This window comes from Sus scrofa, chromosome 12 (assembly GCF_054392235.1).
Source record: "Sus scrofa isolate SSC_HxYL_T2T_F1_AM1 chromosome 12, Sscrofa_HxYL_maternal_Yorkshire_Landrace_v2.0, whole genome shotgun sequence".
Lineage (NCBI taxonomy): Eukaryota > Metazoa > Chordata > Mammalia > Artiodactyla > Suidae > Sus > Sus scrofa.
The window spans coordinates 53956193-53973733 of NC_139394.1; the positions used below are offsets into that span (position 1 = coordinate 53956193).

The window sequence follows — 17541 nt, forward strand, 5'->3', positions numbered from 1 at the left end:
GCCATCAGAGGGAGAGCCCTGGGTCCGAATAGACTGCTGGTTGGCCAGTCGGAAGCTATGTAAGCCCAAATGTCAGCTCTGCCTCCCTTGCTCCCTTCTAAAGCACAGGCCACAGTGCCTGGCAGTAAGAGTCACAAGAGAAAAGAGCAGATGCAGATTCTTCTATTTATCCATGTGAGACTTTGGGGGCACCTCATTCTTTGAGCCACAGCTTCTGCATGAGCACAGGATGACAGCAGCGTCTGCTTCCAGTGGCTCTGGAGGGCATTTAGGGTGTTCCCGAGTTAGGGCTGCTGGTCAGACCCCCTGGATGCAAGTTCCCTTCCTTTCACACTGTCTCCCCACCAACCTCCTTCCCCTTCTCCTCCACAGGGAGGCGCTGGCAGGAACCTCCTCTGCTGTTTGACTTTGTAGGAGATGCTCTTTATTGGGGGAATATCTTGCTTTGAGCCTGTCCTCGGGTCCAGCAGAGCCAGGCCTGCAGCCCAGTGTCCAAGTCCTGTCCTGTCCAGGTGAAGGGGCACACCCTCAGAGGTCCCTGCATCCTGCTGTGTGTCAGGCCCTCCTCTTGCTGGCCACTCAAGGCATTGCTCACCCCTCTCCCCTTCTCTGCTCCTGTGTGTTGCTGTGGGGACATATTGCTGACAGATCTGCTAGGTTGTACTTTTGATAGCAGGTTTTGTCTCCCTTTCCTAAAGGAGGATTATTCACTGTCATTCTTCGCTCCCATGTCACTTGCCCTGCCTCCCCGTGGTAGGTTATAGCTCTGCATCCCTCTGCTGTCTGGTTGGCCATGAAGCTGAGTGGATATGATGTGTGCCAGTTGCACGCAAAAGCTTTACGAACCATTGTGCATTTCCATAAGCTCTCTTGCTCTTTTCTTTTTCCCTTAAGTGTCCCAAATGTGGGCTGCTTCTTCAGCCTGGGTCTCAGAATGAAGAGGATGCATGAAGCAGTCCTAATCAGAGCCACATAAAACTTTGAGTTGCCATGCAACGTAAGCGAGGAAATAAATCTTTGTTTTTGTGAGCCACTGAGATTTGCGGGTAGTTCCACCATGGTATGACCAAGAAAAGAATGATTACCACATTTTCTTTCTGAGTCTTTTTGAAAATGATTTTTAATTTTTTTTCGTCATAGCTGGTTTACAGTGTTCTGTCAGTTTTGTACTGGACAGTATGGTGACCCAGTCACACATACATGTATACATTCTATTGTCTCACATTATCATGCTCCATCATGAGTGACTAGACATGGTTCCCAGTGCTCTACAGCGGGATCTCATGGCTTATCCACTCCCAAGGCAATAGTTTGCATCTATTAACCCCAGATTTCTGGTCCATCCCACTCCCTGCCCCTCTCCCTTGGCAACCACAAGCCTGTTCTCCAAGTTCATGATTTTCTTTTCTGTGGAAAAGAAAAGCTTTTGATTCTTATGTTAGCAATATGCCATAGTTCCTGGCATGTAGCATTATTATTATTATTTTCAAAGCATTCCGAAATTTGGGTTTTTAGTTCTTCTTTGGACCCTAGAGTTATTTGATAGAGATATTTCACCTATTTCCCGTTTGAAAGGCCATTTTTTTCCTGAGATTGTTCTGCTTTTATTGCCTCTTTTTCAGAGGTCATTAGTTGAATTATGGCTGCTTTTTGTCATTTATTGAAATTTTCTTTGTGGCTTCATATGGTGTCTTTTCTTCCCTATATGTTCTATAGGAGCTTGAAAGTGACGTGTGTTTATTACTATTATTGGAACACGGTGATGTGTGTGTGTGTGTATACACATACACATATTCACATGTCTTACTATTTTGTTTGGAAGTATCTATCCTTATTTACTTTTTTCTGTTTTTCATTTTTTAAAAGTCTTATTGAGGTGTAGTTGATGTACACTGTTGTGATAATTTCTGCTGCACTTATTTACTTTTTAACCACTTGCTCTGCCTTAGAGTTTAGAGAAGGTTTTTGTCTCTTTTTATTAAAGAGTTTGTATTTCTTGTATCTTCTATAGTTTCCACTTCAAGAAAATATCTGCTGTTGTATTTAGTGCTTAGATACTATACTTTTAATGATTTCATTGTGAATGTAGGCTTTAGTATTCTAAAGTAATCTGGATACAGTTTAATGGTTTTGGTCCTGATTTCTGCCTTGTTTGAGAACAAGATCACATTCTTTTCTTACATTAGCCCCCAGCTTTTGCCCACCATTTTCATTTTGTCTGAATGGCTTTACTTTAGCTGTTTCTCCTATATACAGAGTAGAATTGGGTTTTGCTTGGTGAGTCAAGTTAGAGGTTTTCTTTTAAAAGGTGCATTGAGCTCTTTTATTCAAGTAGGTCTGCCGTATGATTTTACCTGTCATATTATTTTATGTCCTTTAGCATGTAGTCTGTTTCCTGTCTTTCCCTCTCACCGTGGAATGTTTTTCATTATGCTACTACCCAAATATAACATATCCCCCGTGTTTCCTCCCTTTAGACCATATCTTTGCCCCTTACTGTAAACAAGAGTAACGTTACCTTGTCACATTTATTCTCCTTTTCCACCATCCAATACTGTTTTATTAATAGTATTATCTTTTAGTTTTTCTTTATTCTCTTGAATAAACTTAAATGTCTACTTGATAGATCTGCTTATATTATATTTATTTTCTCAGAACAGTTCCTCAAAGAAAATCGGAAACTTATTATACTTTCTATTTTTTTCCTTCTTCCATTTCTTGGTGAGTTATTTCCATGTTATTAGAGATATTAATTTATGTAATATTTTGTCACCTTTAGCCACATATTCTGGTATATGTGTATATATGTGTGTGTGTGTGTGTATATTTTTTTTCTAGTCTTTTTGTTGATGTTACTTCAACCCTTTCTTGATTATCCCAAACTCATATTGTCGTAGTGTCCACAGGAAGGGCTGATGGGAACAACATTCCTGGAGTTTCCTTACGTTTTAAACTCTGCTCATAACCCTTATATCCAAAGTACAGATTGGCTGGCATAAAATCCTTGAAGTCCCTATATATCTTTGAGTTTCGTGGGATGCTCTTTTATTCCCTTATGGCATTAAATGTTGCTGTCCTATTGATGCCAACTGATTTTTTTCCGCTTATCAGTTCCTTGACTTTTTGGATAGGGGAGGAGCAGCTGGTTGCCAGAAGCTTCTTTTTTTATTTGAAATGTCTAATAATTTTACTAAAGCATAGAGTCAGATTCAGAGTACTCTAATTCTGTAATGTAGTGGTGTGGTAACCACTTAATGCTAGTTAAAGGACAGAAGTATTAAAAATAGGAGTTCCCAGGAGTTCCCGTCATGGCACAGTGGTTAACAAATCTGACTAGGAAGCATGAGGTTGTGGGTTCGGTCCCTGGCCTTACTCAGTGGGTTAAGGACCTGGCGCTGTCGTGAGCTGTGGTGTAGGTGGCAGAAGCGGCTTGGATCCCGCATTGCTGTGGCTCTGGCATAGGCCAGCAGCTATAGCTCTGCTTAGACCCCTAGCCTGGGAACTTCCATATGCTGTAGGTGGGGCGCTAGAAAAGGCAAAAAGACAGGAAAAAAAAAACACAACAAGCTTATGTGAGCACATGTGCCACGCACACACACATACACACACACAATATTATTTCAGGAAGTATGGAGCTGAGGACTCTTAATAATAAATCAATACTACCCCTTCTTCATCCTATTTTCATGGATAAGGGCCCAAGAATAAGAATAACCACTGTCTACTCATCAGATGGAGTCTCTCTCTCTCTACCCCCACCCCCATTCTGTTTTGTCCATCATCCAATCTTGAGATCTTGGGTTCTGGATTCAGGCCAAGGTTTCAGTCCTTGTTTTGCCACCTCTCTGTGTGACTGTAGGCCGTTCAATCCACCATTATTTTTAATCTCACAAAATAACTTACCTCTTGGGTGTTGTGAGGGTCAGGGAAGGTAATGCCTGTAGGATCGTTACTGGCTGTCTGCCCCTTGATATCGCTGTCATAAGCGTCTCTTCTCCAGCATCCAAGCTCCTACCTGGGGAGTCAGCTCAGATGCTGCCCCAAGGGTCCTGGTCCTGTGGCCTTTACTCGTCTTCCATGAATGAGGGCTTTGCCACCCGCAGGTGTAGATCCTGTTAGCATTCTTTTGGGGGGCAGGCATGCTGGAGAAGGTGCCAGTAGTAGCCCCGGAGCGTGGGTCTCCGGTCCTGTGTTCCTGCGGCAGAAGAGACAGGACAGGGATGGTTTGGTAAGAGGAGCTCCGAATTTTCCAATCGTGGAGCAGAAGGGGCAGAAGGAGCTGAGCTGGATGGGGCCTGAAGACGAGGACTCCCGCGTTCTTCTCAAGGAAGCAGAATGGGTCACAGGATAGAGGAAACGGTGGCTTATTCACCAGGTTATAAAGTCTCTTGAAACATGTGCTTGCTGAGACTCATTAGAGACTCTGATGCTGTGCCCTGAGGGGATAGAGATTTTCTCAAGAGAAACTGTCCTCAGAGATCTTTTCTAGAAGGAAGAATGGTCCACAGCATCTCCCAGAGAAGGTGTGTCCAGGGTCCAAGCCCTAGGCTGACTATTCTGGCCTCTTTGCTGGAATGTGGGCCCCTGTCCTTTGCTTCAGCAGCAACTGAAGCCAACCCTTGGGCTATAAGAACTGTGGTAAAATTGAGCTCCTGGTCTTTATTCTAGGCTATGATGAAGCCTGTATAGTGTTCAGTGTCGAAAGAAGAATTCTATTTTATCTTTGGTCTGTGATTTGTCTTGGGGAAAGTTTTGGTGGAAGTTACACTTTATTTTTTCTAGTCTTTTGATCGTAAGTCTCTGAATGTGTTAGATTCCTAGAGAAGAAAAGGACCTTGATCTAGTCCACCTCATGTATGTGCACCTTCAAAACAGCCCGGATTAATGGTCATTATGCTAGGACTTAGCCCCTGCTCTAGTGGAGGTTCCTGTGTTTCTATAGAGAAACATGGTGAAGACTGAAAGCTCTGGTTGGGCTTCATCCCAGACTCTGCCTCTTACTGGCTATAGTTAGTAGTGTGTGTGTGAGTGTGTTTATTAAAGTATAGTTGATTTACAGTGTTATGCCAATTTCTTCTGTACAGCATAGTGACCTAGTCACACATACATATATACATTCTTCTTCTTGTACTATTTTCCATCATATTCTATCCCAGGAACTTGGATAGAGTTCCTTGCACTGTAGTGTAGGATCTCATTGCTTATCCATCCTAAATGTAATAATTTGCATCTACCAACCCCAAGCTCCCCATCCATCGCACTCCCTCCCCCTTCCCCCGGGCAACCACAAGTCTGTTCTCCATGTCTGTGAGTCTGTTTCTGTTTTGTAAGCAGGCTCATTTGTGCCCTATTGTAGACTCCACATGTAAATGGTATCACATGGTGTTTGTAGTTAATATTATGTTGCTAATGGTCAGCCACATTGTAGCATGTCTCTGTGGCCCTCTCAGAAAAAGGGAATTCTTTCCCAGCTGGAGTGAGAGATTTTAATTAGCAAGGACATTGTGTTTCAGCTACACCATGAGGGCAAGGAAGACTATGTCTGACTATGTCTGGGGTGAACTTAGTATTTCCCTGCCCGTACCAGAGATGAGTAGAGAGCACAGCAATTTTTTAAAAAGGCAACACTAGTGAGACTCCTCAGGAATGAGAATGTGGGTAGTCTTACTAGGTGAAGACCAGAGCCAGTGATCTGACAGCTCTCCCAGAGATCTAAGCATCAAATATGTGGTCATCCCTCCTCTGAGCTCCAGTGTTCAGGTAACACCTCCTTTTGCCTTTTGTCCCCCTAGTTGAGAGAGGATGTAACTTCTTTCTGAAGTCTTTAGTCTCTGGGTTATCTCAGAATCTTTTTTCACCTTTTATTTCCCCCTTTTCTCTTGGGGGATATACCTAAATCTCTAATTCCCTATGTTAAATCTTCTTGATTTCAGCATACCTGTTGTACTGTCTGTTTCTGGAGTAGGTCCTTATTGACATTCCAGTTATATAATAGTTGTCATATCCAGTATGATTATGCATAGTCATGATCTATTACAGTTTAGAGACTAATATTTTCCTATCTTCATTTTGCTTTCCACCAGTATTCATTGGGTGCACTTTATTTGACCACGACTGTGAAAGGTACGGTAACATGTTAAGACAGCTCCTGACTTAAGAGGCATGCAACTTTAAACATAGGCGTCAAGTAAAAATGACATTTGTGTAGTGATTTCTAGCCTTAATATGCTGAACCATTGTGATCCTTATACCTTATGACACTAGCAGAGCAGGTATTATCTTTACTATGTGGGTGTAGAAGCTGAGCTTCAGTCTTTCTCAGCTTTCCTGTAACAGTCACTTGCTTAGCTGGGCGATGAACCCCATATTCCTGCCAAAACAAAACAATGTGTGCAAAGTGGTAATTTCACTAACATGACTCATAGTTGCTATAAGATTTCTGAGAAGAGGAATTTCTCGCTGGAAATTGCGAAGGCAGCTTTTTGGAGGGGGATGACATTGGGGGTGCATTTCCAAGTGCATCCTAATTGGGGACTGTAGCCTCCAATGGGTGACTTCACGTTGGTGTTAAGGAGATTCTCTTGCTGCAGAGTTTCCCCAGAGCAGCCTTCATGTCCCCATTTCTCAGTATGTAGATAAAGGGATTTAACATCGGGGTCACGGCCATGTACATCACCGTCATCACTGCATCCTTGAGGCTGTAACTCGTCAGGGGGCGGAAGTACATGCCCATGACCGTCCCATAATAGAGGGAAACAACTGTGAGGTGGGACCCACAGGTGGAGAAGGCTTTGCGCACACCCTTGGTGGATGGAACTCGTAAGACCGCGGAAAAGACCCGAACATAGGAGATGATGATACATAGTAATGGCACGGAGAAAACACCAACCCCCACGTACATCATCTTCACGTTGAAGTGGGTGTCAGAACAGGACAGCTTGAGCAAAGGGACAGCATCGCAGTAGAAGTTGGCCACTTCCTTGTTTGCACAAAAGGACAGACGAGCCGTGAGCAGAGTGTGGGGGACAGCATTGGCATTTCCAACCACCCATGACCCAACAACTAAGAGGACACAAGCCCGTGGGCTCATGATTGTTGTGTAATGAAGTGGGCGGGTGATGGCCATGGCACGATCATATGCCATAGCAGCCAGGATGTAGCTATCCGTGTTAGCCAAGGCAATCATGAAATACATCTGTGTTAGGCATCCCCCAAAGGAGATGGCCTTGCTGTGCAAGAGATAATTAACCAGTGTCTTAGGGATGGTTACAGAGGATAAGAAGATGTCGACAAAGGAGAGGTTGGCCAGGAGAAGATACATGGGGTTGTGAAGGCGACTGTTGCAGCAGATGGCCAGGATGATGAGCAGGTTTCCAGTCACTGTGATGGGGTACATGAACAGGAAGAGGATGAGGAAGAGGGTTTCCTGTTCCTGATGACCACTGACTCCCAGCAGGATGAAATCCAGGGCAGAGGATTGATTTTCTTCCGTCATCGCTCCTTTGTGAAGAAGGGAGGAGAAGAATCCAGAATTATTAGGGACGCACTGTGTCTAACACCTTCTGTTTTCACCACATTAGGTCATCTGTGTTTATACTTGGACATGCTGCATCCAAAGACAGCTAATACTGGTGGAAAAGCATCTCTGTTCATCAGTTGGACTCACTGTCAGAAAGCCATTTACCCATGTCTACGACGTGGTCATTGTGAATCAGAAGTGCCCATCCTCCAGAGGCCAGACACCTTGGATTTAAGTATTTAACAGATAATTAAACTTAAATTTGCAAGTGTTAGATACGTTGTTAGGCCTCATGCCAAAACCACGAACATGTCAAAAATACAGTTTGTGTATTCATTTATTCAATATCTATGACATAGTCTCTGCTATGAAGAAACCAGGTTCTCACACTAATTTTTTTTTATGCATTATAGGGAAAAGACAGCATTTTGGAGTATTTGAGGAAGGCATTTCATTACAAAGAATGTGTTATACATGGAGCATCCTGGAGAATTCGGTTGTTCTACTGACTGATCCCAGAAGTATTAGGTGTCTACACTGGTGTTATACGATTATAAATCCGAGAGAAAACTGGGAATGGATTGTAGCAAAGCAAGCCTAGTCACATTCCTCCCCAAGTATCCTGTTTTCAAAGTGTATTTTTACTATGTGTCTTTTCTAAACCCTTAGGTGTATGTAAGTAGAATGCTTTTCTCTTTGGTTTTTCCCTTCCTTGGCTTCATTATTTCCTCGAAGGAGTCATTCGGTTCTATAATGTCTTCAGCTGCTGCTTAGTCAGGTGTACGTCTGTAGATGTACCCTCTCGTTCCTCTCATTCCACATTTGTCACACTCTAACATGCCCAACCGAACCCCATCCACTGCACACCCAACCTAAATAGTTGGCAGGTTTTTTGAAGAGGAAAGCTATACCTTGTTGATTTTCATCTCCTGCAGAGAGGCTCTTGTGAAGTATTGTTCATTTTGTGTACCAATCAGCTTGCACTCAGTATTTCTTGAATTATATCCAGGTTTACCATATGGGCTTCCCACATGTGGGGTGCTCTCAGGCACTCGCAATCCTTTACTTCTCCATCCTGTCTTCTTGATTTCTTCATTTAAAATAATTTGTATCTATCTCAGCTTTTCCACTTTCTGTCTCAGTGCTGTAGTTTTGACCACCATCATTTTCTCGCTGAAATATTGAAATGCTGCCTTACCGGCTAGACTCCTGGTTCCCTCCTCTTTGGTATCTTGCACTTCATGGCCTTGCTAAGTGTTGGAGAGACTGCTAGCTGCTCACCCGAGTCTACTGGGTTTGCTTATTGGGCACTCAGCTAGACTCTATTTCCTGGCCTCTATGTTGTGGACATGTAATTGAGTTCTAGCCAGTTTACCTGTGTGTTCCGGTTCTGGGCGTGCTCCATACTCTCGTTGCCCTTGTGTCAGTTGAATTAAAATGGCCAGGAGGCTGAATGAATGGTGGGGGTCACAGGGTGGAATGAGCCTGTGTCTTTAGTTCTCTACATCCAGGAGAGCCACGACTCACCAAGAAGACACCTACTGGAACTGCCACATAGGAGAGAAATAAGCTTTTATTCTTTTAAACCATGACACATTTTTTTGATGTTGTTGTCTTTTTAGGGCTACACCTGTGGCATATTGAGGTGCCCAGGCTAGGGGTTGGCTTGGAGCTACAGCTGCCAGCCTATGCCACAGCAGCATAGGATCAGAGCCACGTCTGCTACCTACACCACAGCTCACAGTAAAGCTGGATCTTTAACCCACTGAGCAAGGCCAGGGATCGAACCTGCATCCTCATGGATGCCAGTCAGATCCATTTCTGCTGAGCCATGATGGGAATTCCCCTTACACATTTTTTTATCCATTTGTTATTGTAGTCCATTAGGTCCAAATAATTCACATTTTTCTAAAGAAGCGCTACTCAGCAATGAATTCAACCTCTAACTAACTTGATCACCAATTCTCTTGTCTCCCATTGTATATATGAATGATATGGGAGGACTTGGGATGCAGATCGAACTAACTTTCCCCCAAGTGTGATGTGCTTTTTCACCTTTGCACCCAAAGGAATTTAATTGTCTCACTTCCTTGAAATGCCCTTAAGCCCCCTGCAAAAAACACTTGAAGGGTTGCCCTGTTCAACAGAGTACTATAAACATTTTTTCTTTGTCATGTAAGAAGTAGAAAGCAAAGAGCAAAATGGAGCAAATGAACAGAAATTATGGTTGTCTCCAATGAAAATGTAAGGGAATACATGGATAAACTAATTCATTTCAGGAAGTTAGCTATATATAAATCAATATTAAAAATAATCAATCCTGGAGTGCAGTGCAGTGCAGTGGTTGACGAATCTGACTGGGAACCATGAGGTTACAGGTTCAATCCCTGCCCTTGCTCAGTGGGTTGATAATCTGGCATTGCCGTGAGCTGTGGTGTAGGTCACAGACGCGGCTCGGATCCTGTGCTGCTGTGGCTCTGGCGAAGGCCAGTGGCTATAGCTGCAATTCGACCCCTAGCCTGGGAACCTCCATATGACCCAGGAGCGGCCCAAGAAATGGCGAAAAGTCAAAAATAATAATAATAATAATCAATCCTGTTCCAGTACTTCAGTAACAATGAATTAGAAATTATAATTTCAAAAAATCCCTATCCATAGTAGGAAGAGAAATTTTAGATTCTGAGAATAATTGTAACAAAAGCGCTTCAGGAGTGGTGTCAAATAGGAGTTCCAGTCATGGCTCAGTGGTTAACGAATCCGACTAAGAACCATGAGGTTGTGGATTCAATCCCTGGCCTTGCTCAGTGGGTTAAGGATCCGGCGTTGCCATGAGCTGTGGTGTGGGTTGCAGACGTGGCTCGGATCCTGTGTTGCTGTGGCTCTGGCTTAGGCTTGGCAGCTACAGTTCTGATTCGACCCCTTGCCTGGGAACCTCCATATGCTGCAGGAGTGGCCCTAGAAAAGGCAAAAAGACAAAAAAAAAAGGTGGTGTCAAATATTACAACATTTTATTTAATGAAAGAAAAAAATACCTAAAGTAATGTGGAGATAAGCACTGTTAACAGGAAAACTTGATGTGGTAAAAATGTCAGTTCTCCAGTTAATCTGTGGATTTGGTGCAATCCAATGAAAACACCACAGTTTTCCTTTACACATAGGATATACCAAACCTATCCTAAAATTTGTGTAGAGGAATGAGGATCCAAGAATTGCTAAATCAATTTCAGACAAGAAGGAATAAGAATGGAATTACCTCATCAGGTATAAACATGATTTACTCTGATAATACAAACAGTACAGTTATACAGTTAGAAGGACTGAAAAATAGACTATGTAACAGACTAGGGAGCTCAGCACAGACCCAGCATTTATGAGAAACTGCTGTATGACACAGGGTGGTTTAGATATGAGCAGGAAAAGGATGGACTGTATATTTAGCAGAGAGTTGTGGGATAACTGGATACCCATTTATAAAAATAATACTGAAAAATAGTATCTAGAGAATTCACTGAAGGAACAAAACTTCAAAATTGTAGAAGAAAAAAGAGAAAACTTGTTTATAATATGTAGGTAGGACTTGATTTCTTAAACTGAACACAAAACATGAGACAATACTGTAAAATTTAATTACCTTCCAACCAAAGCATTTGTGTGAAAACACAACTCAAAAGAGGGGGCAAGACAGATCATGGATTGAACAAGTTATTTGCTCCGCATATATCAGTAAAGGATTAGTATTTGGAATATGCACGAGTCCTATAATCTAGGAATAAAGGAACCAAAACTATACTAGGAAATCACGGGCAAAGATGAGAACAGGCAAGTCATAGAAGGGGAAGGTGATGTGGGCAATAAACAAACAAACAAAAAAGATAATTCGACTAAATTAAAAATCAATTTAAATTGTTCATTCAGAGTGTATACAAGTATAAGAGTCTGATAATTTTAAGAGTTGGGAAGAAATGAAAGAATTAGTATTGGCATTTCAGGAAAAATTAGCCCATCTCTGGAAGAGTTGGACTTCATACACCCGTGACCCAGCAATTCCACGTCTAGATGAGACCCTAGAGAAACTCTGACATATGTGTTCAAGGAGAAAAGGATGAGTGTTATCATATAGGAAACTTAGAAATGGCCTCCGTACAGAGAAATGGTTAAGTAAATTGTGCCCATTTCTTGTTAATGAATTCTGTACAGCAGTAAAGACTAAATGAATTCATATAGTGAAAGCGAGCGAATTCATATAGACACATTTTTAAAAATAGGGTGGAAGAAAGAAAGTTACTGCAAGATATAGTCCACATCACACAATATATACACACTTTAACACATAAAAATACAACACACGCATATGTAGTAAAAATATAAATCCTAAATGGGAATATACTGTCCACCCAAGAGATTGCAGTTATCTCTGGAATGTGAGGGAGAAAAATGTAATTTTGGATGGAAAAAAAAAGTATTTTTGAATGCATCTGTAATATTTATTTCTTTTAAAAATGTGTGGAGCTAATTTGACCAAATCTTATATTTTTAAAATCTAGATGATGAGTTTTGTTATGTTACGCTCCTTGTCATTCTGATGTTTTACTACTATCATAAGCAAATTTAGTTTAAAATTAATATTTCACATGTGGAGTGATATTTGGTCTAGAGAGTGGCCATGGAGTTGGGTGACGCAGGTACATTTTTCACTGAATGCAGGAGATAAAGAGAGTGTTCCTTGTGAAGAGGTTAAAAAAAAAAAGGAAGCTATTTACACCGGGAAGGGGGATCCAGAGGCCAAATACAATGCTCATCTAGACTTACTTGTAGAGATGTCTGCTTACTGGACCCCAAACTGTATTTATAAAATGCAAATGTGATTGTGTCTGTCTCTCTAAGTTTACTCCTTGTCTAGCCATCACCTAAAAGATGAAGTGCAAGTTCCTTATCACGGAGGGAAAACTCAAGGACAGATTGTTGAGAAAATGGAGGGTAACTCCAGGCAGAAATGTGTCATTTACCTTTATCAGAAGCTGAGGATACAGGCAGGGGAATAGGAGGAATTCACTCAGGAAAGGAGGTTGTGGGTTATTTGGTGGTGGGTTTTGACCAACAGTAATTTGTCCTTCCTTTGGTACGAAGGTGGTAGAGTGGATCTGAGCAGAACTAACCTTTGCTGATAATGCAGATATGGAAACTTTCATTTAATATAAGCATAGATATCTGAGCATGTATATTAAATGGCTGATCCATAAGGCAACGTTCTGAATGCTAATCTGGTGCGAGAACAACCACAAGGAAAGAAAAAGATAAGTAATTAGTGTAAGAATAACACCAGGAAAGAAGTGGTAGGTATAATCAATGCAGGAACCAAAGAAACAGGAGACGAGAGAAGAGAGGTTTCTGAGCATAGGGGCTGAGGTTGGAGACCCTCAGTGCTGGATGTCAAGTGTCATCATGGGAAGAAGTGATTTCTGCAAGAACCCTGAGAAAGAGCTGAAGAACCCTGTGCCCCCAAGGAGAGGAGCCAGGAGGGGCGTCAGCATGAATGCTGGGGGCAGAGTAAGAGTCTTGAGTTTGCTGAGTTAAACCAGAGTCCTAGGAAATGCTGGCCACTAAAACCCACTTTCGTGGGACGTGGCAGTGCTCTGAGACAGCCGTCACCTGAGTGTGATGTAGCTGAAGACAAGGGAGGCCACATATCTCCCCTTGTCATCTGAGTCAGCAAACATACCAAAAAGATATCCTCTGAGTGCTTTGAGACCCTCCCACAGGTCAGCTCATCAGTGCCTTGCCAATGAAAGAGCATAATTTCCTGAAGGAGCCTCTTAGCTTGCACCATTGACTGTGGAGGTGGAGGGAGGATTGTCCTTAGCCCCTTTCTTAAATAATGCACTTGTGTGGCTGCTAATGTGCCCAGTCAAACAATATGTCTTTTTTTCTTTCTTCTTCTTCTTTTTTTTTCTCCTTTTTGGGCTGTACCCATTGCATATGGAGGATCCCAGGTTAGGGGTCGAATCAGAGATACAGCTGCCAGCCTACTCCACAGTCACAGCAACGCAGGAGCCCAGCCACATCTGCAACCTACTCCACAGCTCATGGCAACACCAGATCCTTAACCCACTGAGTAAAGCCAGGGATCGAACCCGCATCCTCATGGATATTGGTCGGGTTTGTTAACCACTGAGCCACAACGGGAACTCCCAACCAATATTTCTTTTGAAGGTGGACAGCTCAGGATTGAGAAAACCAAATGAGAATTATCCCTTCCTCATCCTCTTGTTTTTCAGACAAAGCCCAAGGAGAACAATTATCAGAAGGGAAGGATCGATCTCTCTCTCCCTCTATCTGTGTGTGTGTGTGTGTGAGAGAGAGAGAGAGAGAGAGGGGGCGGGGGAGAGAGAAGAGAGAGAGAGAGACTGTATTTCATCAGATCTTGAGAACTTGGGTTCTGAAGCCAAGGTTTTGAGTCCAGTTTTGCCACTCCTCCTGACTTTAAGCAATTCAGTTAATTATTGTTTTCCATCTGATAAAAGCATGTAGTGATTCTGCTTACCTCTTGAGGTCTTGTGGCGGTTAAAGGGGGTAATGTGTGCAGTGCAGTTGCTGGTTATTTATCTCCTGATGTCACTGTCACAGTCTCTTCTCCGGTACCCAAAGCCCCTACCTGGGAATGTGGCTCAGATGCTATCAAAAAGGAACTTGGTCCTGTGACGTTCTGGCCTCTTCCACAAGGGGACGTTTATAATCAGCTGGTCTAGTGCATGTTAAAATGCCTCTTGGGAAGTAGGTGTGCTGGAGAAAGTGCCAGCAGTAGTTTGGGAGAGCGGATTCTCCGTTCCTGCTGAAAGGTCGTAGGCTTGGGATAGTTTGGAAAGAAAAGCCCAAAGTTTCCCAACTGTGGAGCAGAAGGGGTGGAAAGAGCTGCCTGGATGGGGCCTGAAGATGAGGATTCTAGTTCCCTCTTTAAGGAAGCGAGGTGGTCATGGCAAAGCGAACATTTGGAATTATTCCCCAAGTTATGCAGTCTCTTGAAACATGACTCCCCCAGGACTTCATTCAGAGCATAGTCAGAGTAATTGTTGACACTCAGTACATGCTGCTCCAGCTATGCCCTGTGGAAACACGATGGTTCTCAAGAGTAATTATTCTCAGAATTCTTCTCTAGAAGGAAAGGGGGATGAAAGCTTCCCAGAGTACATCTCCAGGGTCCAAGGTCTGGGCTGACCCATTCTAGCCTCTTTGTTGGAATGTGGGCCCCTATCTGATTCCACACAAAGTGGGCCCAGCCCTCGGGAGCTTCAAAGCCTGGGGTACACTCAAGCGCTTCATCTCGATTGCAGCCTGCAGGGAAGTCTTTCTGGTGTTAACTGCGGAAAGTAAAAATAATTCTATTTCCTCTTTCCCTAGAATTCTACCTAGGAAGGTGTAGAAATTAATACACAAAACCCTCAATTAAGACAGTATCAAGAGGCCAGAAGGGGTATCCCTGTCACCCCACTGCAATAGCAGAGCCCAGCAAGCAGACTTTCTCCTGGTACCTGGCAAAGGCTCAGTCAATGAGAGATAGTCACAGCTCAGCCAATGAGATGCCACCACTGAAATCTCACTTCCTCCAAAGGACTGTTTGTTTCCTATAGCCCTCTTAACTCCCCTCGCCCCTTCTTTAAAATTGTTCTCCTCTTCCTGCTGCCTGGGGCATCTGCACTGTGGCTTAACGAGTTTGCAGACTCAGAATCATAATTCGTTGTTGATCCTGAATAGCCTGCTTCCCTTTTATTTCCTGGAGAAATAACTGGGGGTCTATTTGTTTTATGTCAACAAAGGTTAGAGTGAAAGTTAGACTTTCCTTTTCTAGCACGTTAATGGTAAGTCTCAATTTTCAGAGCTGGAAGAATCTTCCTCTGCTGCCCCCTTGGACCACGTCCTCCTGGGAGAGCACCATTTTAGAGAAGAAATACTCTCTCTGCTCCTATTTTCCCCAAACCTGTGGCCCAATACCACACCACTGAACAATTTTCATGACTTCCTGGGAAACCAGAGGCATAAATGGAGCAAGAGAGCTGTGATTTGTTACTATCATTTTTTTCCTTTTGGAATTGGAATTCTCTTCAGTGACACTTGGATCTTGGACTGAATGATAGTGAAGAGATTGGGCAATGAAAGGAAAGATCACATCTCCTTCCTCCTTCAAAGTTCAATAACGTCTATGTGAGCCCATGTTTCCCACCTCTGTCCCATAGCTCACCTATTACCAGCACCAGTACTAGCCATGTCTTCTGCTAGTTCACAATTCCAGTTTACCTAGCTGTCTGTCTGTTATTTTATATCTCCTGTGTGCTGATATCTCCTGTCAGGTGAGGGGAATGCGTTGGGCATGAAGAGAACTGAGCTCAAATCCTCACGTGCCTCTTTCTGATTGAAGCATGTGAAATATGTGACTTCACATTTTGGAGAGTTTATTTTCTCGTCTGGAAAAGAGGGTTACTATTGTCTGTTCTTCAGGGCTCTTTTGAACATTAAAAGCAATCGTAATGAATGTGATGCAGTAAAAGCACGTGAAGTACACACATGCATATTTGATATGTAATGAAATACTGACTTTCTCTGAAACTGTGTGGCACATTTGGAACTTCCTTTCTAGTGCTCAGGACTTTCTTCCTTGTGTGGGCCATCGTTCCATTTTTTTCTGAAACAAGTGTTTGCCTGCCCACTCCACAGTGTTATGAGAGTACAGTAAAAACACACTGTGCTGTGTGCTTTGGTGGATAGAACACCGAGAGAGACACATAGCTTGACTCACAGGGACGTCAAGTCAGTATTGCCAGGTTCCTCCCATCCCTTACCAGAATCCTCATTCTCCACTCTGGCCCCCTTTCCCGAAATTTAGTCATTCGACAGACGTTCTTGGATGATTTCATCTTCTCCAAACTTTACTTATCACCTCCACTCTGATTCATGCTCTGTTAATTTTGCTGCCAAGTTTCATATCCTTATGGTTAAATACTCTCTTCCATGAGAGTGTACCACGGGAACTTTTAAAATCTGCCCAAGATGGAACTGCTCTTCGTAAATTACTCTCTTCTCCATTATCATCAATGATGTCATTTATTATCATAAAAATTACTACATTCTATTGTTTGTATGTCCACATTCTTTTACACTGAATCTCTTTGTCTATATTTTCACTCACTCCCTCGCTAGATTTTTCTGATGTACCTAATTAAACTCCTGGTCTCACCAATCCCCTCTGTCTCTTACTGGTGTCTCTGTCCAATCCTTCATTAAAGAAAAACACGTGTTGTTGCTTCATAAAGAGCTCCTTATTTTTACCTATAGATATCTACCTGTGTGCCAACCTGTCATCACTATTTATCTATTCATAAGGGAAAATGTTGTAGGTTCCCATTGATCCACCACCCAACCTGAAAATTAGGACTTTGGGGATAATCCATATCAAATACATGGTACCCCATTTCCATCCCCTTGAGTCTTTCTTCTTCAATATCCTCTCAGCCTGAATCCTATGTTCATCTTTCTCTTCCTTTTTTTTTTGTCGTGCTTTATTTTTAATGTACTTTTGTTGCATCTATTTCTGCTCCCCGATGTGTATTTTGTGGTTGTTTATAATCTTATGAAAAAGTTGTCAATAATAATCTTTGGGAATTTACAGATTTTCAGCTAATATTATTATGATAAGATCAACAAAATTGTAGCATAACTCTCTGGGCCATTCAGGGAAATAAAAAAAAAAAAAAAAAAGTATTTCTTTCCTGGGTGGAGTGACTGAGCTCAATTAGGACATTCTACTGATAATACAAAAAGGGCTTCCAGGAGGACCCATGCCTACAACTACATCTGGGATATGTTTGTGTTTCCATGTCCAATAGGAAAGATTCCTAAAAATAACATCAACCAAAAAAAAAAAAAAATAGGCAGAATTGTTGAGCATCCAAAGCCCCCCAGGAATGACTGTTTGCATCATTTAAGTATGTGGGGACCAAGTAGAAGCGTCTTGGCAGCTCCTCTCAGACATC

General features: G+C 42.5%; 2 protein-coding genes across 2 annotated transcripts in view; one reads left to right on the forward strand and one right to left on the reverse strand.

Annotated features, from left to right (window-relative positions):
• The window catches only part of LOC100517239 (olfactory receptor 3A10), a 179489-nt gene that overhangs the window by 56343 nt on the left and 105605 nt on the right, over positions 1–17541 (forward strand). The gene's annotated exons all lie outside the window — the stretch shown is intronic.
• Positions 5118–9126, reverse strand: LOC146398346 (olfactory receptor 1A1-like). Its single transcript, XM_084985688.1, has one exon. The coding sequence runs from the start codon at positions 7493–7495 to the stop codon at positions 6557–6559; it is 939 nt and encodes a 312-aa protein (XP_084841814.1). The 5' UTR covers positions 7496–9126; the 3' UTR covers positions 5118–6556.